Source organism: Psammomys obesus, unplaced genomic scaffold (genome assembly GCF_907164565.1).
Source record: "Psammomys obesus unplaced genomic scaffold, mPsaObe1.curated_primary_1811, whole genome shotgun sequence".
Lineage (NCBI taxonomy): Eukaryota > Metazoa > Chordata > Mammalia > Rodentia > Muridae > Psammomys > Psammomys obesus.
Genome location: NW_026596069.1, coordinates 24,487,070 through 24,511,240, shown reverse-complemented (window position 1 = coordinate 24,511,240; position 24,171 = coordinate 24,487,070). Strand labels below are relative to the sequence as shown.

At 41.6% G+C, this 24,171-nt stretch overlaps 1 protein-coding gene across 1 annotated transcript in view; it reads left to right on the top strand.

Moving 5' to 3' along the window:
- The window catches only part of Greb1l (GREB1 like retinoic acid receptor coactivator), a 234,634-nt gene that overhangs the window by 130,991 nt on the left and 79,472 nt on the right, over positions 1 to 24,171 (top strand). The window contains exons 3-7 of the mRNA XM_055625276.1: positions 2,936 to 3,095; positions 3,273 to 3,470; positions 14,135 to 14,311; positions 21,417 to 21,593; positions 23,469 to 23,591. Of these exons, the coding sequence (XP_055481251.1) occupies positions 2,939 to 3,095; positions 3,273 to 3,470; positions 14,135 to 14,311; positions 21,417 to 21,593; positions 23,469 to 23,591 (832 nt within the window). The 5' untranslated portion in view covers positions 2,936 to 2,938. The remainder of the gene's footprint in view (positions 1 to 2,935; positions 3,096 to 3,272; positions 3,471 to 14,134; positions 14,312 to 21,416; positions 21,594 to 23,468; positions 23,592 to 24,171) is intronic.

Sequence of the window (24,171 nt, the reverse complement as noted above, 5' to 3'; positions counted from 1 at the left end):
GCACCCACATGGTGGGTGGCACACATATTATGTGTGTGTGTGTGTGTGTTAGCTAGACAGTATTAAAGGAAGGTTGCCAAATAGTACATGGCTTTTTCTCTAAATCATAGGAGCGTCTAAGAAGCTTTGAGAAGCCCAGCTGTTCACAGGAGCTCACACTGCTTACTCCCACAGTTATGGGGACCACATAGTTTCTTCGCTGTGCTTCAGCAACTTGGGGCACCACAATCTGCTGTGGCGCTCCTGAGTACAGGTCTCAGAAATCCGAGAGAAGCTGGCTTGTGCTGCGCATCACTCCTAGATTCTTGGCACACTGGTTCATGGCTCCCTTTGCTAATGGCCTCTAATGTACTTCTCAGTCCATCCTTCAAGTACTCCCTACAAAGAGTCTATCTAGGTTGCCACTGCAGATGAGAATAAAATCTTTATTGTTAACAGAGGAAATGGAACTAAAATACTTTTAAAATTATCTGCTTGAAATGACAGAAGCCTGGCATGGTGGCACACGCTTTTAATCCCAGCACTTGGGAGGCAGAGGCAGGAGGATCTCTGGGAGTCCAAAGCCAGTCTTGTCTGCAGAGTGAGTTCCAGGAGCCAGAGCTACATAATAGAGAGATGCTAGAGAGGGGATGGGGAGGCCAGGAAAGGGGAACATATTCCCTAGAGCTAGATTTACAGCCATTGTGAATCTCCCAACATGTATGTTGGGACCCTAACTTAAGTGCTCTTAACTGAGCCATCTCTCCAGCTTGCCTTGTTTTGCTTTTTCGTTTGTGAAGTGAAGAGGCCATGCCTCCTTCAGCATCCTGAAGAGTGAATGATTTTATGTAGTATTCTGTCTACTGTCTAGCTTAATACTTCCCAACTTTTTATCTCAGCACCCTTTTGTATTCCTAACAGCTACTGAGGACCTCACTGAGGTTCTGTCTACCTAGGTTATATATATTAGAAATTAAAACCAACCAACTTTGTAAATATTTATTTCCAAGATTGATAATAAACAGTTCACTGTATTAATATAAATACCATGTGTGAAAAACACCAGTTTTCTTTTTATTATTTCTTAGGTTAGCACACAAAGTACTGGTTTTCATTATGACTTGGCTCTTCTGTGTGTGTGTGTGTGTGTGTGTGTGTGTGTGTGTGTGTAGGTGTGTTTCATTACCCTCTATTCTTCTTTGTGCCCCTCCTCTACCTCCTTCTTTCATCCCCAGCCCTGCCCCTGCTTTCCTGGCCCCCTTCTTCCCTTCTTCCCATAAACAGCCACACTTCTGCTTTCGTGTCATATGTATTCTATCACCTTCTCTTTTCTAAAAATAACTCCCCCCAAAATATAGAATAGTAGTTTATCTGCTTCTGCATTCATTCAGTTATAATATCACCCATTATTCAAATTCTGCGGAGTTCTGATATGTATGGATAACATAATGAGGGTTTTTTTAAATAAGCAAGCACATTCGCTAGTAATAGTTTGAAACTGTTTTTAAACGTTTATTTTATCTGTTCGTATGGTATTTTGCCTGCATCCATGTGTGCCTGAGGAGGGTGTCAAAGCCCCTGGAGCTAGAGTTACCGGTGGCTGTGACCCATCACGTGGGTGCTAGGAATTAAGCCTGGATCCTCTGCAACAACAGCCAGTGTTCTTGACTCCTTAGCTTCTCCCTAGCCCTGAAAGTGTTTCTTACTTCCTGGGCCACTGAGAGGGTCATGGGCCCCCAGACCATTTGAAAATGATTGCTTAAACCACTAGTTAGTACCCAGTGAGTTGGGTCATGGCTTCAAACTTATTATTGTTCACTTTGTCGGCGGATACCAAGGAAGAGGTTCAGGGGGACAAGAGCAACAGTGACTCTTACATAGATAAATGCGTGTCACTCTGGTAATCACTTCTAGGAGATACTGCATAGATAAATGATACCACCACAGAAATAAGTGAATTTGGATCAGCGACTTGGATCTTGCATTCAGGCATTGGTTAATTAAGTACATGTCACAAAGTCTTCATGTTGTTTCTCCAGGAGTCTTTTCTTCTCCTAGGGTAATAGACCGTAGAGGGAGTAGTAATTAAATATTTCCTCTGCTAAAAGCTAGTCTGAGGTGTAAGAGAAGGGTGTGTTCACACCGTTCAGCAGGCCAGGCTCCATAACTGACAGGGTAATCTTGCCTTACTGGTGTGAGAGGCTGACTCTCAAACATTTACCACTATTGAATTAAAGCTCTTCTGAAGGTGTTGAGATGGGCCTTGACTGCAAAGACCAAAATCACGAGCAACGTAACAGAGAGCTTACCCTAGGTTTCTTTTTATTTAATATAAATGTTTTTTTTTCTTTTCTTTTTTTAATGTTGTGTGTGTGTGTGTGTGTGTGTGTGTGTGTGTGTGTGTGTGTGTGTTTGTATGGAGTGCATGTAATCACTACACATCATGTGCCATCATGTGCCACCATGTGAATGCCACAGCACACACGTAGAGGTCTAAAGACAACCAGCAGGACTTGCTTGGTTCCTTCCTTCTACCACGTGGGTTCCAGGGATTGAACTTAGGTCATCAGGCTTGGCAGACAGCAGCTTTACCCACTACTGAGCTATCTTGCCAGCTTGCTTTAAGAATAGATTTTATTCTGTTCACATAGCTATATGAACATACTTTATATTTGCCAGACATATACTTAATTTTTATTATGTTTATTTTATGTGTAGTAGCATTTTACCAGCATGGATGTGCCCATGGAGGTCAGAGAGGGCATCAGGTCCCTTGGATCTGGAGTTACAGATGGTTGTGAGCCATCACATGGGTACTGTGAAACAAACCCAGGTCCTCTGCAAGAGCTGCAAGTAGTCTTCGCCGCTAGACAGCTCTCCAGCCCCGTACATGTAGTTTATAAACATCTAATACAAGTTTTTCCTTCCGCTTTTTCTTCGGGGTGTGCCGGGACAGACCATGGGGAACTCATATGCCGGGCAACTGAAATCCGCCAGATTTGAGGAAGCATTGCACAATTCCATAGAAGCCTCGCTCCGGTGTAGTAGTGTGGTGCCGAGGCCAATCTTCTCCCAGCTCTACTTGGACCCGGACCAGCACCCTTTCTCCTCTGCAGGTAAGTGTCCCAGTGGCATGCATTTCCTGACTGCTTTCAAAGGGGGATTCCAAGTCCTAGGAACTTGAGCATATTAAAAACGCTAGTCTCGCTGTCCTCAAAGGTGTCTCTCAGAATCTCTCTTGTAATCTATCTTCCACTAGCATCTTTTTCTTTTTTTAATTAAAATCTAAACAGATGTCAAACCCAAGGTGGAGGAGCTGGATAAAGATCTAGCACACCGGTACACTCAAAATGGCAGCCTGGATTTTTCCAACAACGTAGCAATCAATGAAATGGAAGATGATGAAGATGAAGAAGATATGTCTGACTCAAACAGCCCACCAATTCCTTACTCACAAAAACCTGCCCCAGAAGGATCTTGCACTACAGATGGTAGGTTTGCACTTTTGAGTTCTTTTCAGCTTTGTAATGTAATATTATCGAATCTGTTTCCAATCTTTCCATGTGGTGTTCAAGGTTGACTACCACTCGCTGATGAAAGGAATGAGTGGCTGTGTCCTCACCCCCGTGGTCACTAAAGTTGTCTACAGGAAACTCAAGCCCCACCTTCTCTTGTAGACAAAGAGACTGAGGCTCACAGTTGAACCATCTCCTTGAGAGGATCAGTGCAAATGCAAGTTCACACAAAGGTGGAGGCTTCTCCAGTACTCTAAGAATTTACTCTCATGAGCTTTTATCAACGTTTCTCTGTGACCCCAGCACTGGGGAGGCAGAGGCAGGCAGATCTCTGTGAGTTGAGACCAACCTGGTCTACAAAGTGAGTTCCAGGACAGCCAAGGATACACAAGAGAAACCCTGTCTCACAAACTGAAACAAAACAGTGTTTTATCTTTCTCCTCCTTTTAGACCACCCCTGAGGTAGTGGTCAAAATTCTAGATGCCCTGACTCTACACCTACTTAGAACCTTTTTTAATATTACATTTATTTCTGCATTGTCTGTGTGTTGTGTGTTGTCTGTGGATGCCCATGACCCATGGCATGCAACTGGCAAGAGCAGGTTTTGTCCTTCCACCCTGGGGGTACCAGGGGTCAAAGTCAGATGGTGATGCTTGCTGGCAGGTACCTTTGCCTCCTGAGCCATCTCGAAGGCCCTACAGCTGCACTCACTGGGTGCAGAGGTAAAACATAAATCTTTTATAAATATTATAAATGGAAGTACTGTTTACAGTATAAAATGTAAATAGTTTGGGTCTCTCCGTTCTTTACGACTGATCTCGTTATATAGTGTGAGCTGGTCTGGGGTAGCCTGAGCTCTAGCTCCCAGAGATTTCCTTATTTACCTGCCTCTGCCTCCCCAGTGTTGAGGTCAAAGGTGAACACTACCATGCCACCTGATGATCTCATTCTATCTGTTCATGTCAGCTGTGTCTCCCGCCACAGTTTGAACCAGGAAATGCTGGTGTCTAATGTTTTCAGTGTTTTGTGCTCCCCTGATATCCCAACTTAAAGTTTTCTTTCCTCTGCCTAGTTGCTGTGTTCTGAAGGCTTACCTAGTTAGTGTGTGGGATGTGGGTTTTGTATTCAGAATAACATTAACCTGCATGGTGTCAATGTACGAGGAGACGTGGGGGAGGGGCAGAAGAAAGTTTCAGATCTCAAGACAGTTTTCTGCTAAAGCTTGGAGAACAAATAATTTGATGTCAATTAAAGCCTTATCTAGTTACAGCCAGAAAAACAGCTGACCTTGTTTGGAAGTTTGTTTTCTTTTGATTTCCTACTTCCCTGAGAATCTGACAACCCATAGAGGGATCCATATGCTCTTGCTAGAGAGGAAAAAGACCTGAATAATCCTCTATAGCTCACACGTATCCCTAGAAGGTGTACCCATTAGTGTTCTTCATGTTAGGCTTGCCCACAGCACATCACTCTTTATGGATTTCCTTCCTTACGAATGGCTCTCTGCCCAGACTTGATGTGGTGTGTCCTACTCATTATTGATGTGCCATAAGCCTTTAGAGCATAGAGACGTGGGCAGTGACAGCATTACGCTGCTGTTTTCTTGATTTGTATTCTCATTACACTTTTGCTTCAACTGAGCAGTCAGTCACCTCCTCAAGTAACGAATGGCATTGAACAGCGCTTTTGAGGATGGTGTCTCACTGAGAATCAAATTACATGTGATAATTAAATAGAACCAGAGAATTGTTTTTTCAAGGTCTGAAAAGAACTGTGTTGGCATTTTGATGGGAATTGCATTGAATCTGTAGATTGCTTTAGGTAAGATTGCCATTTTCACTGTTAATCCTATTGATCCATGATCATGAGAGAGCTTTTTTTTTTTCCATCTTCTGATATCTTCTTCAATTTCTCTTTTCAGAGACTTAAAGTTTTTTTTCATACAAGTCTTTCTCTTGCTTGGTTAGAGTTATGCCAAGGTACTTTATATTATTTGTGGCTATTGTGAAGGGTGTTGTTTCCCCAATTTCTTTCTCAACCCATTTGTCTTTTGTATACAGGAAGGCTACTGATTTTTTTTTAAGCTAATTTTGAATCCAGCCACTTTGCTGAAGGTGTTTCTCAGCTATAGGAGTTCCTTGGTAGAATTTTTGGGGTCACTTATGTATACTAAATAACAAGGAGGACCTAGGGAGGATGCTTAATTCTCATTCAGAAGGGCAAATAAAACAGACACTGGAAGTGGCTGAAGAGAGGGAACAGAACAGGAGCCTTCCATAGATGTCCTCTGAAAGACTCCACCCAGCAGGGGATTGAAGCAGATGCTGAGACCCACAGCCAAACTTTGGGCAGAGTACAGGGAGTCATATGGAACAGTGGAGGGATAGAAGGATTCGGAGAGGACAGCAGCGCCACAAGGAGACCAACATAGCCAACAAACTGGACCCAGGGAGGCCTGCAGAGATTGATGCACCAACTAAGGACCCTGCATCAGAGGACCTAGACCCCCTGCTCAGATGTAACCCATAGGCAGCTCAGTCTCCATGAGTAACGGTGCAAGGGCTATCTCTGACATGGACTCTGTTGTCTGCTCTTTGATCACTTCCCCCTGGCAGGGCAGCCTTTGCAGCCCACAGAGGAAGAGGATGCAGGCAGTCCTGATGAGACTTGATAGGCTGGGGCCAGTTGGTAGGGGAGGAGGGCTTCCCCTTCCTGAGAACTAGGGAAGGGGGAGTGAGGGAAGATGAAGGGAGTGAGGGACTGGAGTGAGGGTCTACAATGGGGATGTAAAGTGAATAAACTAAAATAATAATAATAATAATAAAATAAATAGAACCAGAGTGAAAACTTCGGAGATGATTTTGAAGTGAGCAAATTTTCTTCCAAAGCGTGGTAGAGAGAATTCCCTGCCCTTCAGTACTTGAGATCTGTTTTCAATTTAGCTGTGGTGTTATTTATAACCAGGTATTTTGAAAAGGTACCATGATGTACTTGATGACCTAAAAATAGCATGCCTTAAATCCCAGCACTTGGGAGCAGAGGGGATGGATCTCTGTGAGTTCAAGGCCAGACTGATATACACAGTGAGTTCCAGGACAGCTAGGGCTACATGTGAGAACCTGTCTCAAAGAAAACAAACAAAACCACAAAGTTAGGATATGCCCTGTGTATTTTTGTCTCACTCTAACCCAGGCTGACCTTTAACTTAAGCTCTAACTGTAAATCTTACTATCTGAGCCCCAAAAGAGCAATGGTGATTTTAAGGCGAAAAGCAGGCAATTTTTTTTTCTTCTGAAAATAAAGAAACGTCCCCCACCAAAGCAGAAGATTCAAACCCAACACATTCTGAAAACACTCATTCTGTAGTCAGATTCCTAAATTAACTGTTTCCAGTTTTTCTAACTATTGGCCATCTCTCCCCTACTTAACTCTTCCCCCACCCCTGTAAGATGGCATTTAAAATAAAAGGCCATTTATAAATTGGTATTTATATTTCACATGGTGTTATCATTTTTGCTCACTCCAAGATAGTTCTAAGAATCTTCCTGTGCAAAAAGGAAACAGCCCTGAAGTTGTGCTCACAAAACCAGCATTGAAACAGGGTACTATAATGCCTGTGCCCTTGTTTGAAAATACCACCTTCCAGTTCCTTGGAAACCCCCTGTTTACCTAAGGCTTAAGGGACTGTAAAGCTATTTTTAGAGGCAATTTAGATAAGCAGATACTTGACAGCTGATGGGCTACTGAGGCTTGCCATTCATAGGTAAATTTTGGTTGCTAATTTCTTATGTAAATTATTGGACTAGAGTAGGTTCCCAGCTGCCTGCTGGGAGGCAGCTGACAGTCTGTGCAGGTGACTAGCAAGCAGATTCTCAGCCTCTGAATGCAGCTTTGATTACTTTAGTTCGGGTTTACTGCTGTGTCAGTAAACTTTCCTTTCCCCCCTCCTATTTACACTGTGGCCTTCACGTTGGAGGTAATTAAGAGGACGCAAATCTCTTTCTATGAAGTGAAAACCAAGGCTATTTTCTTAAGAAGATGCAGATGTGGTTTATAAAGAAGGGCGCTCTGCTATCACAACCAAATTAAAACAAATTAAAATCATTTGCCACAAAAGAGAGTTGGCAGGAGGGCAACCTTTTGTCACCGCTCTCAAAAGTGAAGTGAGCAAGTCTGCAAAGCAAGTTGTTCTTCCTGTGCACAGGACGGGCTAGACTCCCGGGTGCTCTGAGGGCTGTCTGGTGGCTGCTGAAGATGGTCCTGTTAGCCTTCCAGCGTTATCTCCCCACCACGAAGGGTCCTGGGATGCTGTTGGTCTGGAAATCCAATCACAGTTCGTGGATTCTATAGCTAACAACTCTTCTTTACAGGCACAGCTTATTTTCAGTTTTTTATATATAGTAATTAAATTTTTTTTCTTTCTTTCTTGGAGATCTCTGAGCTATCATGTGTTTGTTGTGCTAACCCCTGACAGTGAAACTTTAGGGGAAACAGTCAGGAAATGTTTGCAGCAAAACTCCAGGCCTTTGGCAGGTGAACTTTGAATTTTTTAGTTTAACTACAAACTGAACTTCATAACATTCCTTTGATTCTGTGGCCATATTTGGCCATGGACTGATTTCTTTCTGACCCTATTCTAGCCTTAGTGTTGCTTTCTCTTTCTACCCCATTTTTTGGGGGTGGTGTTTCTGTTTGTTTGTTTGTTTGTTTTGAGACAGGGTTTCTCTGTGTAGCCTTGGCTGTCCTGGACTCACTTTGTAGACCAGGCTGATCTCAAACTCACAGAGATCTGTCTGCCTCTGCCTCCCGAGTGCTGGGATTACAGGCATGTGCCACCACGTCTGACTCCATTTTTTCTTTTTAATTAAATTGCCTGAGTCTTCTGTTGGCCAGTAACTAGAAGAAAGGAAAAGTATTTTACAGGACTATTTTTAGGAGCAGCTTTACATTTATAGAAAACTTAAGCCAGTGGTTCCATTTCTATGCATATGCAGTTTCTCCTGCAGACAGCGTAGTAAAGGAAGCATGTGTGTCACAGTTAATGAGCTTGTGCTCACATTTTTTATTAATGTTAACAATAAAGTCTAAGGTTTACTTGGTTCCTTGCTTTTATCTAATGTCTTTTTCTGAGCCATGGTCCTATCAGGAATTTAGTTGTGTTATCTCCTTAGGTTCCTCTTAGATGTGACTTTTTAAAGATTTTCTTCTGGGCTTTGATGGCCCTGGCAATTTTAGGAATAGTGTAATAAGAAGCTAGTGTAAGAAGCAACCTTATTGGAAGGGTTTTCTTCTTCTATGTCTCAGAGGCCATGGGTCTGATGAGGAGCACGAAGATGCCACGCCATGTCCATCCCATTGCTCTAAAAGAGTGTAGAATCAGCACCTTCTCCTACTGACTCATGCTGAACCTTGTCTGAAGGAGCCTCTCTGGCCATGCCCCGTGCTGTGGAAGAAATGCTCACTGGCAGGCGTTCTTCATCACACGCCATGGGCAGAGTGGACATGCATTTATTTGAAGTTTTACCTCATAGACACTCATTTCTTCTCCACCATTCATTCATTCATTCGTTTAACCATTTATTTCCATCCTTGTGGGTATTTATTTTCTGTTCTGTGCTGAATGTGTTGTTATTTAAAGCATCCGTTTTCAGACACTGGAAGCTTCCCAATGATTGGTTCTTGCAACCCTTTTACAGACCTCCCTCTACATTTTCTCTTTCCATTGTCTCAGGTACCGAGGTTTTTCTTTTTAAGATTTGTTTGTTTGTTTATTCACTTAGTGTATACAGTGCAGGGCAGCAGAGGGCACCAGATCTCACTATAGATGGTTGTGAGCCACCATGTGGTTGCTGGGAATTGAACTCAGGACCTTTGGAACAGTGCTCTTAACCTTGGAGCCATCTCTCCAGCCTGGGTACTGAGGTTTTTAAGAAGTCTAGAAAGCGTGCTTCTTATAGAGGCCATTCATTGTTTAATGATTATTACTTTTGACCATAACCAGGAACCCTCAAGTCTATAATACTAAAAATTATTTGTGATTCTTCATTTAAGTGGGCTATGTAGTTTTCATTTTGCCACAGAAATCACTCTGAAATAATAGCTTTCACAGAAAGACAGAAGAAAGAAAGAAAGAAAGAAAGAAAAAGAAAGAAAGAAAGAAAGAAAGAAAGAAAGAAAGAAAGAAAGAAAGGAAACTTACACTTCTTATACTTTCTTTGGGTCCTCTCCACCTGGTGCCTTCTCAACTCTGTTTAGCCAGAAGCCAGAATAGTAGCTCCCCCTTTCCTACTCTTTGCCACAGAAATCTCATCCGAAGTGTCACTCTTTGGACTGGAGAGAGGGTTCCCTCAGTAGAGTGAGAGCTGGGAGCATGAAGACCCAAGTCCAGACTCTCAGGATCCACATAAAACAAAAACAAACAAACAAACAAACAAACAAACAGGCTTAGTTAGGTACACACCTCTGTAAGCCTAGCAGAGTAGCAACGGAGACAAGTAGATCCTCTGGGGCTCACTGACCAGGCAGTCTAGCCAACTGGTGAACTCCAGGTTCTGTGAGGGGCCCTATGTTAGAATAATAGGGTGCAGATCAAAATTGAAGAAGACAACTGCCATGGACCTTTGGCCTACAGGAGGAGGGGGGAGGGAGAGAAAAAGAAGAAATGTTATAATCTAAACATAAATCAGTGTGTGTGTGTGTGTGTGTGTTGTGCACCCCACCACATGAGTACCTGGTACCCAAAGAGGCCAGAAAAAGGCATCCTCAGGAGCTGGAGTTGTGGGCAGTAATGAGCTTCTGGGTGGGTACCAGGATCTAAGCTAGGGTCCTCTGTGAAAGCAGCAAGTGCTCTTAACTGAACCATCTCTTTGGCCCACTTTTTCCTGGCGTTTGTTGCTGATGACATCACTGCTGTTTTGGGAGTTCATGGGATTTTCCTTGATTGTTTGTTTGTTTGTTTGTTTTGGGTTATGAGCTAGATTCTCATTCTCTATCACAGGCTAGCCTTGAATCCAAGGTCCTTCTGTCTTAGTATCCAAAGTTCTAGAATTTTTGGTCTAGGCCTTTCCGGCCAGATGTGGAAGTTAAAGAAGCATCTCACTTAGAGATCTGGGTTGTGGTGTCCTCTTTGTTAGTTTGTGGCTATTTAGCCTTGGCACATGAGGTTAACCTTCCTGGATCCTTTTCTCGTTTACATATTGAAGAGGTTAGAATAGATTAGTGTCCTCAATCTTTAAGTCATAAATCTCCTTTGGTAAAATAGACACCTTGAACTCCTCAAGCATTCATTCTACCATTGCAGAATGATAAAAAAATTTTAAGTAAAAAGCACCTATTTTAGACTAACCAATATATTAACATATTCTTTTATATTTATGCTATACAACTGTCTACAGTTTTTGTAATTCAAAAGTTGCAGTTTAACTTTAAGTTGGATATATAAAAAGGGGCATGTCTGTTGAAAATTCAACTTTGTTTTGGGAGAAACAAATGGATTTAATGGTTTTCAGCATTTAAGAAACCCTCTAGCCCTCCCCCCAGTTCTGGATATAGAACCCTGGACCTAAGCATCATAGGCAAATGTTCCCCCACTGAACCTCGTTCCCCACCCCAGATCTCCATATAACACCTCCGATATGGAATCTATATATTTGGGGGTTAAATATATAAAATTTTATATTTTTGCTCTATGTAACGAAATTTAGGCTGGATTGTAATTGCTAATTTTTTATTGTTATAGTATTAATTCCCAGGGCTTGAGAGGCAGAGAAAGGTGGCTCTCTGTGTATTCAAGGCCAGCATGATTTACTTGGCAAGTTCTAGGCCAGCCGGAGCTGCATAGAGTTTCAAAATAAAACAAAACAAACATTAATTTAATTTTGGTATCTAAAATCATGTTGACACATTTAATATAATCTTACTGGTTTTGTGTATATATGTGTGTGTGTGTGTGTGTGTGTGTGTGTGTGTTTATGGATATGTGTGTGCCTGTGTGTTACTAGGAACTAAATGAGGGCCTTGCACATGTTAGGTACACTGCTTTACTAAGGCACATTCCCATTTCTAACATTGTAATAAATCATAGCTTTCCTTATTCTTGAATTTCATACATGTATACGATGAGATATAATTATTTCCAACTTCCCATTTCTCCTTCAATCTCCCCAATGTGTCCCACTCCTCACTTCATGGTTTTTTTTTTCTGATAACATGAATTGTTAGTGCTTCTCACATGTGTGGTGCGTGGAGCCACAAACCGCAGCCTGGGAAACCTCCCAATGAAAACCCACTCAAAAAAGAGTGAGTCTGGGCTGCAGAGATGGCTCAGAGGTTAAGAGCACTGACTGCTCTTCCGAAGGTCCTGAGTTCAATTCCCAGCAACCACATGGTGGCTCACAACCATCTATAATGAGTTCTGGTGCATAATAAGATCTGGTATTATACATAATAAATAAATAAACAAATAAATAAATAAGATTTTAAAAAAAGAAAAAGAGTGAATCTCTCTCCAGCAACTCTCAGTTTCCAGTGGCTCCGTATTAAGGGGAGATGTCTGAATGAGTGAGGGTGATCAGTTCAACTTCATATACCCAATGGTCACAGTTGGATGCCTCAGTAAAATTACCCTTTTGTGTTTATCTGAACTTCCCAACGTTAAGCAGCAGCCTGTTACACGAATGCTGAAAATGATGTGAAAGTGTATAAAATAGCAGAGACGACACAGTGAGAATGAGCTTTGTCTAAATGAGTTAAATGAGATCACTTAACTAGTTTTGCTCACTTGACAAGTATTGAACAAAAGGCCATGTACTGTTTTAAAGGGAGGTTTTAAGAAAGAAATGATAACGGTGCCTATTCACATTTCACTCATTAAAAATTAGTAAGACCAAGAGGCAGCCCAGCAGGTGAAAGCACTGCTGAGGAAGCCTTGACGACTTGGGTTTGTTTCCAGAATCCACGTGAAAAGAGAAGAAACTGCACAAGGTTGTTCTCTAGTCTCCACATGCATGCTGTGGCACACGTAAGCCCCCATATCATAGACACACACACACTAGCAATAAAAAATTAAGATAAATTTTACATGTAACCCCACATGTCTTAGAATGTCTTTTTGGACCCTGAACTTACATGAGCCATCTGTTAAGCAACAATGTACTGGGTGGCCCTAAGGAGAGGTTTTTTTTTTTTTTTTATTTTTTAAAGATTTATTTTATTTTGAAAATGTGTGTTTGTGTGTGTGTTGATATGTGCACATGAAGCCACAGAGGCCGGAATAGGGCACTAGATCCCCTGAAGCGAGAGTTAAAAACAGTTGTGAGCTTCCCAGAACGGGTGCTGGGAACCAAACTGTGGACACCTGTGGAAGAGCAGCCAGTACTCGCTCTCTCTGTCTGTCTGTCTCTCTCTGTTCATTCACCACATTTCTTTTTTTTTTCATTAACTAATTTATTTATTTACTTTACATCCTGATAGGATCATCTCCTCCCAGTCCCTCCCTCCACCCCCCCCCAATGTCCTTCCTTTTCTTCCCAGAGAAGGGGAGACTTTCCGAGGTATCAACCCACCCGGGGCAGCCAGTACTTTTAACCCCTGAGCCTCACCTCCAGGCCTAACCTTAGGGTTTATAGAACTATAATAATGCAGTACTGTTATGATTGGTACAGGCTGGGGTTGTCATCTCTTTCCGTTTGTGGAGACTCACTGCTCCAGTCTTAGAGACAAAGGCAGCTCCCAGAGATGCAGTTCAAGGGACAGCCAATCATACACTTCTCATCAACGGTTAGTCCACTCTGCTTGGCACGTAGTTTTGCCCCACTTCTTGAAGCAGCCCATACTTATAGTGAAGACGTACTTCCTAGGCGGGTTGTGTTCTAGGTTTACTGCCAATTAGTAATCTCTTGGATGAGCAATCTTGATACTCCCCTCAGTACTTTCAATGCTTCCTAGTTTAGTACTTTGTACGTTTTAAAAATTTTAAGTTTTATTCATTTTTTAAAGATTTATTTATTTATTTATTATGTATACAATGTTCTGACTGCATGTACACCTACACACCAGAAGAGGGCATATGATCTCATATGGTTGTGAGCTGCCATGTGGGTGCTAGGAATGGAACTCAGGTCCTCTGGAAGACCCCCTGAGCCATCTCTCCAGCCCCCAAGTTTTATTTTAAATTGTATATGCTCTATCTCTGTGTGGGGTTATATGTGCTTGACGTTATAGATAGTACAAATCCGTCGGACTTGACTTACGGGTGGTTGTGATCAGGTGCCCTGTGGGTGCTGGGAGGTAATCTCAGGTTCTCTGCAAAAGCAGCAGGCACTCTTCACAACCTGGCCTTCTCCCCAGCCCCTGGTATTTTGTAATTTGATGGAAAAGCCTGCACCTGCCCCCAAGCGGATCCTAGTCACGTAGTGTCATACTTAGTTCTTAGCTCGTCTTTTGCCAGGTTGAAGAGTGTGTTCTCGGTTTTTCCTATATAACAAACCTCCCATATCTTCTATCACTAAACTTCACTGGACACATTATATAACTTTGAATAAGTTTCCTTCCTTCTGGAGGAGATAACTCTAGTCTCCCAGTGCAGGGGAAGGAGGTATTACCTGGCCTAAGTGCTCTGCTGTTCTCTTCTGTGTTCTAGGGTTTTGTCAAGCAGGAAAGGATTTGCGTTTGGTATCACTGTGTATGGAACAAATTGACATACCGGCGGGGTTCCTCCTGGTGGGAGCCAAATCTCCCAATCTCCCTGAACACATCCTAGTTTGTGCTGTGGACAAGCGATTTCTACCAGATGACCATGGAAAAAATGCACTTTTAGGTGAGTGTTTAATGCCTATAAAAGTCCTTCCAGGAGGAGGGAGCTGAAATACATGTTTATTAAAAATTATCAGAGAATTTTATATGTGTATCTGTATGTCACTGAATTGGAGTTTAAATGATTTAGTTTCAAACAGAAATTTTTTTCTCTCAATAACTTAAATATATATTTTTATTGTCAAAAATAGACATGTTGCCATCCTTATTTAAAAAAAATATCTTTGCCAACTCCATTTACCCATATTTTGGCACCTTGCTGATGGGCCTCCTAAAAATTATTGTACTCCGAGTCTTTAACCCTCAGGTGACTAAAAAAATGCAGGTCTCTATAATCTGTATGGTCGCCTACATCTCTGGATAATAATCCGGGTGGTGCTGGGTGATGATCACATCTGAAGGACCCACCCTTTGCTCTTCCACAGTCCCATTGGGTGGGCTGCTAGGTGTGGTAAAGGGCCCGGGTGGGGTAGCTTCACCCCAGCTGTTGTTCAGGGGACAAGAAATAATTCATGCCACCAAGCCTGACTTAAGAAAGGCTGCATCACACACAGAGCCTAGCACTGATGTGACAGTCACATGCTTCACCAGAAAGCTGAGTGTGCTAGGATGGCGTATTCCAGACATGGGGCGCTCAGCAGCAACACCTGTGGTCTCATCTCCACAGTGCTGGGGTTTGGGTTTCTGGCTTAAATCGAGTCTAAGCAGTGAGCAACGGCTGCATGCCCATAGGGTCTGCTCTGTGATTGTTAAGCTCTCCTGAATCTGCGTATTGGTTCTTTTTTATAGAATGTAAACCAAGTTTTATATTCTGTAATGCAAACAGGTACCTATCTGTTTCTGAATAAAACCGTTCACATTCATCAAAAAAAATAGACACGTAAAACTTCTTGAGAAAATTAAAAAGCAGCATGCAGTTTATCAAAGTTTAATGTTTTATGTCTCAGGTAGAGTATTTGCTTAGCACATGTAATTCTCTCAATTTCATCCGCAGCTACGTAAAAAAAAAAATGTGTTTTATTAAATAAAGTGAAGTGTGCTCTCTATAGTCACTGATATGAACTGACATCAATTCTCAAGTATTTGTTTGTGAGTCATTTCCTTTGTAAGGTATTTTCAACACTACCTAATACTTCATAGATATGATTAGTCTGAATGTAAAATGTCTCCATCAGGGAAATTAGAGGGGAGCATAGTAATCAGAATGTATTTCATATATATGAAATTGTCAAAGAACTCAATAGAAGTTATATTAAAATGGGACCCACAGGCTCTTTTGTTTGAGCACTTGGTTTCCCCGGGTAGAGCTGTCCTGAGGGGTGGTGGAACCTTTAGGAAGTAGGGCCTGGTTGAAGAGCTCCTACAATAGAACGGGTGCCTCACACTGCTGTTGCTCAGCCAGGAGCTGCTCCAGCCTCTTCCTCCCCTCCTTGATCAGCATCCCCTGAGCCTTACGTCAGATAAACCATCCCACCCTTGTGCTATTTCTGTCATCAGTCTATCACAGTGACCAAAAGGTAACTAACAGATAGTTCTCATTTTACATTTATAAACAATTCACCTAAAATAACAAAAAATATGAAAATGCTATTAAATGTTTAACAATATGTCAGAATTATTTTACTTCCTGGTATGGCTTAGAATCTTGGCTTTTCACAAAATAACTCTACTACATCATGAGAAAAAAAAGAGTGGATTTGGTGTTTTGGGTAGGCTTTGTTATTGCCTTGTTTTGAGATGTGTCCTGGCTAGTTTTATATCAACTTGCCATAATCTAGACTCATCTGAAAGGAGAAACCCTCAATAGAAAAAAAAAATGTCTACATAAGATCCAAAGGTAGGACATTTTCTTTTTTCTGGACATTTTCTTAATTAGTGATTGATGGGGGAGGGAAGGCCCAGACCATTGTGGGTGATGTCATCCCTGGGCTGGTGGTTCTGGTTTCTTAAAAAAAAAAAAAAAAAACAAGCTGAGTAAGCCCTGAAGAACAAGCCAGTAAGCATCCATTGTGGCCTCTGCATCAGCTCCTGCCTCCAGGTTCCTGCCCCATTTGAGTTTCTGTCCTGACTTCCTTTGGTGATGGGCTATGTTGTAGAAACATAAGCCAAACAAACGCTTTCCTTCTCAACTTGCTTTGCATCATGGTGTTTCATTGCAACAATAGCAACCCTAACTACAACAGACAGGATCTCACTGTGTTGCTTTGGATCTAGATAGGGTGGCCTGGAAAGCCAAATAGACCAGACTGGCCTCAAATTCATCGAGATCCACTTGCTTTTATCTCCATAGTGCTGGGATTAAAGGTGCACACCACCACACCTAACTGGTTATTTATTTGTTTTGTAATAAAAAGACAAGTAGGTAGGTATATGAGCTTTGTTACTCTTTTGATGCTGGTTTTTGTAGACGTTTTACTTCTCAGAATTCCTTTTATTTAGATGGGCTCATACCTTTAAAGTGTAAATATCAGTTAAAAAAAAGAAAAGAAAAAGAAAAAGAAAAAAAATCAGGCTTGGTGGCACACATCTGTAATCCCAGCACTTGGGGAGGCAGAGGCAGGAAGATCTCTATGAGTTTGAGGCCAGCCTGGTCTACAAAGTGAGTCTAAGACAGCCAAGGCTACAGAGAGAAACCCTGTCTTGAAACACTGAAAAATAAATAAATAAATAAATAAATAAATAAATAAATAAATAAATAAATAAATAAATAAATGGAGACACAGAATTAATTGTGAGTTGATTTTGTTTTAGTTTGATGTAGTCATCCAAATTATTTAAGATCAGAAAGCCTTGAAAAACATTAGTCAATATTGGAAGACAGAAAGTGACCCTAAAGTCCGCTATATAGAGTCTCTTCCCTTCCTCAACACTCCTCACTCTTTCTTTCTTTCTCTCTTGACAAGATGTTGCTGTGTGGCCCTGAATTGGAATTCATTACGTAGACCACAAGTGATCCACCTGCCTCTGCCAGGATTATATGAAATCTTCTTAAATTATAGTTCAGAGCTGTCTATTGGTTAACACTTATTGGTCATTTTCATGTTTCCTACGAGTGTCAAAAATACATACTGGGCACAGGTGCACACATCTATGATCCTAGCACCAGAGAGAAAAGCAGAAGGATCAAGAGTTCAAGGTCACCCTGGGCTGCACAGTTAGACCTGTTTTTAAAAAATGAAGTCTGAGAGTCCCTGCACTCTGCCCAAAGGTTGCCCATAAATCTCAGCATCTGCATTGATAGTCTGCAGGGCAGAGCCTTTCAGAGGCCCTCTGTGTCAGGCTCCTGACTTGTTCCCTCTTTTCTCCTTCTTCTGATGTCCATCCTCTTTGCCTTTCTGGATAGGAATTGAGCATTTTAGCAAGAGTCCTCCCTCTTGATTAGTTTCTTTAGGTGTACAGATTTTAGTAGGTTTATCCTATATTATATGTCTATATGAGTGAGTATATACCATGTGCATCTTTCTGCTTCTGGGACAACTCACTCAGGATGATCTTTTCCAGATCCCACCATTTACCTGCAAATTTCATGATTTCCTTAGGAAAGAAGTGGGAAACAGTAAGATCTGGAGAGGACAGGAACTCCACAAGGAGAGCAACAGAACCAAAAAATCTGAGCACAGGGGTCTTTCCTGAGACTGATACTCCAACCAAGGACTATGCATGGAGATAACCTAAGACCCCTGCACAGATGTAGCCCATGGCAGTTCAGTATCCAAGTGGGTTCCATTGTAATAGGAACAGGGACTGTCTCTGACATGAACTGATTGGCCTGCTCTTTAATTACCTCCCCCTGAATGGGGAGCAGCATTACCAGGCCACAGAAGAAGACAATGCAACCACTCCTGATGAGACCTAATTGACTAGGATCAGAAGGAAGGAAAAGAAGATCTCCCCTATCAGTGGACTTGGGAAGGAGCATGCATCCAGGGGGTGGAGGAAGGGAGGGATTGGGATGGGAGGAGGAAGGGAACCATGGGGGAGATACAAAGTGAATAAAGTGTAATTAATAAAGAATTTAAAAAATGAAGTCTGGAGGTGTAGCTCAGTGATAGAGGTCCTCAGTTTGAACCCCAGAACTGAACACCAACAGCAATAGAGCATTCACTTTTTATTTAATGAATTTAAGCATATAGTTTAATTCAGAAATTTAATGGTAAAGCTTATTCACTGTAGTAAATTAACAAAGGTCTGACCACTCATTTCTTCACTCAGCAGGAGTTATTCAGAATAGTCTGTGTACTAAAAATTAAGCTAAGCTATGACCTGGCCACACATAAGTGATAAGGGACAGTCCTTTCACTCATTCACATAAGAAGCATTGGTGATGCAGAACAATTTGGAAAACATATTGTGTATTTTAAAAGAATTATAGTCTCTCGCATCAGAACAGATAAGGTGTAGTTCTGACTAAAAACCCTGAAAATGACACAAAATCCATCAATGGTTCTTCATGACTAGAAGGATTCTCCTAAGACAAAAAGCACTGCCAGATTATGTTGGTTGGATGGATGGACAGACAGATGGATGGCTGGGCCGTTGGATAAACAATTGGATGGAAGGATGGATGGATAATTGGATGGATGGATATGCAGAGGGATGGATGTGTGATGGGTGGATGGATGGACAGATGGATGGATAGATGGATGGATGGCTACAGGAACTTGGTGAACTAAACAGTCATTTTATTTATTGTTATTGGCCTTGATTTCAACAATTGAGAAATGCACAGATATTCTCTGCTACAATGCTCTGAATACATTCCAAGTCATTTATATTAATGCCCATTACTTAATAAAATGACAGAAATAAACTAATAATTAAATTATTAATTAAGCAGATGTTGTGGTTATCTCTCACTCATCATTCTCCTCTAGTCTATACCAGAAGGTGTTTAGTAAATAACTGTTAGAGTAATAACATTGGCAGCCCATTTATAAGTGCTTTGAATCACTGGCATTCTTCAATAGAGATATTGTAAAATTTTCTTTTTATCCTTGTGGCCTTTCTTTCTCTCTTTGTCCTTGTTAATATAGAGCAGGTTGGTTTCGGGGCTTGAAAACTACCAGTTTGTCAGCAGTTTTACTTTCAGTTGCTGTAGACAGGTACATGGTCTTTACACAGGATGTAAGGTTCCTTGTCTCCGCCCTTTGTCCTGTTCATCTGTATGATGTGCATATGTTCTGTTTCCTCAGGTGTGAGTGGCAGAACTCACTGTCTTACTGGTTTTCCCTTCTTCTGTGTATTAAAGGTGCTGACGGCTGGTTTTTCATAAAGCAGTGCATGGGTTCTCATGCTCCCAGCCTTCTCCATTTTCCCTTTCCACATCTGTTCCAGCCAGGCCACTGAGAGTCTCAGTCTGCTTAATTAGTCAAAGGGATTGTTCAGGCATTCAATATAAAAAATAAGAAGCTCAGGTGAGTAAAGAGGGGTGAATAAAGAAGAAATGGGAAGTTCACAGAGCCCGTGCCTAGCTGGCGGAACTCAGCATCACACAGATTTGTCCATGCTGCCTTCTCTCTTGTGCTCTCCAGCTTCCTGTTCACAGTCCTCAGCTTATTCTCTCCAAAACCGGTGTTCATGTGTAGCTGAGATGAACCACATATGTGTTCCAATTTTACAAACCCTTACAAATCTAAGGTCCAGTACTATCTAGATAAAATTCTAGAAGAGAGATTCTAACTGTCCCATATTGGGTCAGCTACTTAGCATACATTCATAAACTGTAGGTCTCTGGGAAAAGCTACTGTGGTGAGCCAGGAAAAAAACCAAGAGTAGGACCCACAGGCTCTTTAATATATATTTAGAATAATCAATAGCAAGTTTTTAATGATTAAATAATTTTAAGTAATAAAAATAAAACAGTGATATTTTAAGTTAAAGTTTTTATTATTTTTGTTAAAGTTATTTTTATAAAACTATGTTTGTTTCTCTCCTAACCCAGCTATCACACAAATAATTGAAACTCCTTTATATTTGCTTAATAATAAACTTTACAACACAATAACTGAGCAGTTATTACTCTATTCTTAACCCTCTAAGCAAATCTGGTTTCCTCCCAGCCTACATCCCAGAGATACCTGCACTTTGTAGCTTTTTCTGCTGCAGCTCCTCTCTGCTGATGTCTTCTGGCCCTTTCCCCAGCTGAATCCCCTATTTCCTCCTCCAACTCCTTTTCCCTGCTTAGCAGGAAGTCCAGCCCAACTCTCTCCCCTGCTCAATGATTGGCTGTAAGCTGCTTTATTGGCAGATCAGGGGACAATTGGGGAGCAGAGTTTATATAACAATGCGCCAGGAGATTCTCAGAACAAGGTTTGCAACCAGATATGAGAGGTACAGAAATCAGCATTTGAATTACACTATAACCTTATGCCCACAGTTGTTAATTCATTATACAAAGTGACAGGCTTCATAAAGATGACATTTAGGTATAGCATATTCTTTGACATTGTCTCTCCTCAGTAGGTTCTTAAGAAAAGAACATTCAGGATGAAAACACGAAGAGCTTTAAGACAAAAATGTGTTTCTTTTCATCTTTCTTTTCCTTCAAACCTTCCCCCACTTCCTCCCTTTCTCCTCCCTTCTTTCTTTCCTTCCTCTCCCAGGAAAGGGCTGGGGCTCTGTCTCAGGGTCTTACACAGCTAGGCAGGCATCCTGTCACTGAGCTACACGCTTCAGCCCCAAACCAATTCTCCTGTCTTTATACACTGTTTAAATTCCGTACATGATACTTACTACTCATTTTCTTAGCCGTTCTCCTGTTATAGTGGCATTTAACGTATTCCCAGCCTTGTTGTGTTATAGAAATGATTCTTCTGTTGTAATACCTTGACTGTGAATTTCATGTTAGAAAACAGCATTGGAGCAATCTTAACTTTCCTTTTTGAACTGAGTACTAGCTTATATAAGCATTGGTTTCTTTGCAATTGTGTCTAAAGAATTTAAAAACGAAAGGTAAGGATGGGGGTCGGGAAGACTCTGCCGAAAACAGTATTTCCTAAAAGTTGAGACTGTTGGTTCATAGACTGTAAATGTTTTTTATACTTTTTACATTTATAAGTACAGTATCAACTTACAAGGCCACTAGTAACATTGGCTTTTCCCCTTTTCAGGGTTTTCCGGAAACTGTATCGGTTGTGGAGAAAGAGGATTTCGCTATTTCACAGAATTTTCCAACCACATTAACTTGAAGCTCACCACCCAGCCAAAGAAGCAGAAGCACTTAAAGTACTACCTAGTCAGAACCTCCCAGGGCGTGCTCTCAAAGGGACCTCTCATCTGCTGGAAAGGTAATCAGACTCCGGCGGGAGGGGGTTCTGCGGTGCTGACGAGTGACCCGTGCAGCGCTCAGAGGACAGGTGTGGAGCAGATAAATAGCTCAAGTTCAAAAGGCTGCTCAAAAATGTGAAGCCCCGGTAGGTCGCTTGACTTGCCCCTTGTTATAATTAAGTGAAGCGTTTGAGTAGAGGAAAGTTAGTAAAGTGCAAGGCTCTTGTTTTTCTCCAGAGAAGGCATGCGGCCCCGGGGCTGGGCAGTGCATCTCTGGATGTCTTCATAGAGAGAACCTGAGAGTAAAATGTTCCCGTTGCTTTATTTCAGTTTGATAGTAATCATCAGCAATTACATTTCTCTATTTTTATTTTACCAAAACATAACCCAAATAGCAATGCGGTCTTCTGGATGCCTGGGGAAGCGAGTGACTGGGTGGACAGTTTTGTTCTTTGGAATTAGCAACAGCTTAGCTCGACAATCTGTAGCAAGCCGCATCTTCATGTGCTTGGTAGTAATTGCCACAGCTTTATCCTGATGCAGTTTCTTTGACACTGAGAATTTTTTCTCCATAAAATAATTGTCTTTACTGTTCTTGCCTACACAGATTTTTTTTTTTTACTTGACTATGGGATAGCATAATAAATCTAATTGTAGTAGCACATTTGTCTCTGCGGCCTCCACCATAATTACTCTTGGCTGCATCTGAGGTGACATTATATAAAGGCACGGGAAATGATGCTACATGTCCCAAGCCATTGTCATCAGAGCTTAAATCTTACAAGGACTGAATCTTAAGAATATCACTCACAGCTCTTTATCCTGGCAAAGTCTAAACAATTTTCCTCTGGAAAATCTTTTCCAATGCCATAAACCCTAAATAAAGAGGAAACAAGATAAGCAGCATCTCTCTAGGCTTTAACTGTTTTGTTTAGCTTTTGTTTTGCATAAATACCCTTGGTGCTCAAGAAGTTCCACTCTCTAGTGAAGGATAACACTTTCACTTGAATTGATTGATTCGTGTGTGTGCATGTTTGTGTGTGTGCACACGTGCGTGCGTGTGTTTGTGTGTAGGCATGCGCTTGTGTGTGTGTGTGTATGTGTGTGTGTGTGTGTGTGTGTGTGTGTGTGTGTGTGCAGCCACAGCACATGTGGATGCCAAGAAAAAAAACCTGTGGGAATCTGTTGCCTCCCTTCACTGTGTGGTCCCAGAGACTGAACTTCTATGCCAGGCTTGGTGGTAAGCAGCCTTACTCTCTGAACTACCCCACAGGCCATTTTTTTAAAGTAGCTTCAGAACCCTATTAATATCACATCCTTAAGGCAAAGCTTGCCATGGCATTATTAATAATTGCTTTGAATACCACTGACCTATGTCATTTAATAAGAAGTAATGATAATCATTTGCTTCTAATTTTTCTCTTCTATGTATACAGTTTTTATTTCTCCTCTTTGAATATTCATTAAGATTGAATAGAAAAGTCTGAAAGCAGCATGGGTGGTTTCAAAGTCACTATTATGCATTTAAATAAATTATGAGCAAGAAGTTACCTGGTATCAAAAAGGCTTAATATGTCTTTATAAATTATTGACATTTTAGCCTCTGTCTTACCCATAAAACCAGCACAGTCTTGTTGACTGTGCTGGTTACCGACACTTTTTGTGTGGGAACTTATCTGTGGGCCATAAAATTGTGATTGCTCTTTGCCTTAAGCATCACACCTGGTGTAGGAAAACTGTTCACCAGTCTGAACAGGCCGTTAGAGGCAGTAATTAGCAAAGATGCTACCATCCAAGAGGCAGAAACTTGTCTATGAGATCTTACGGTTTGTGCCCCCATTGCCTGTTAAAATAAAAACCGGCTCCTTCATATCACATGTTTTCCTCCCTCCTAGAATGTAGAAGCCGACAATCCTCTGCTATTTGCCACTCCACTAAACCTATTTCTTCAGTGTCATCAGCCGTGGCTCCAGAAAACGGAACAGCTAACGGATACAAAGCAGGCTTCAGTCAGACAGGTATGAAGCAGTTTCATGATACTGTGAGGACAGACATGTATTTGTGAAGTAGCTTTGAACTTGCTTAGCTGCTTCAGGCAAGATGTTTTCAAATGCATTAGGATTTAAGTACTATTAAGATACCACTTGAAAGCCAGGTGTGGCTGTGCACACCTGTAATCCCGGCACTCATGAGGCAGAGGCAGGTGGATTGCTATGAATTTGAGGTCAGCTTGGTCTACAAAGCAAGTCCAGGACAGCCAAGACTACACAGAGAAAACCTGTCTTGAAAAATAAGAAACAAAATAAAAATACCAACTTGAGTTACTATTAAAATCAGAACTCAGATAGAGACGGTAATTCTCTGGGGAACCAGGAATAGGTCTCAACAGTCCTACCAGAGTGGAGCAAAGAACTGACAGTGGACACAAGATTCAGGCAAAGCGTAGAATGGGACGCCGGGGGACTTGGACAGTAGAGAGCATGCAGAGATCAGAAAGCACAGCCACAGGGCAGCATTCACTGGGGCACACTCATGGAGACTAGAATCCTAGAACAGAACTCTATTTAAACCCTGAGATGACTCGGAGACGTCAGCGAA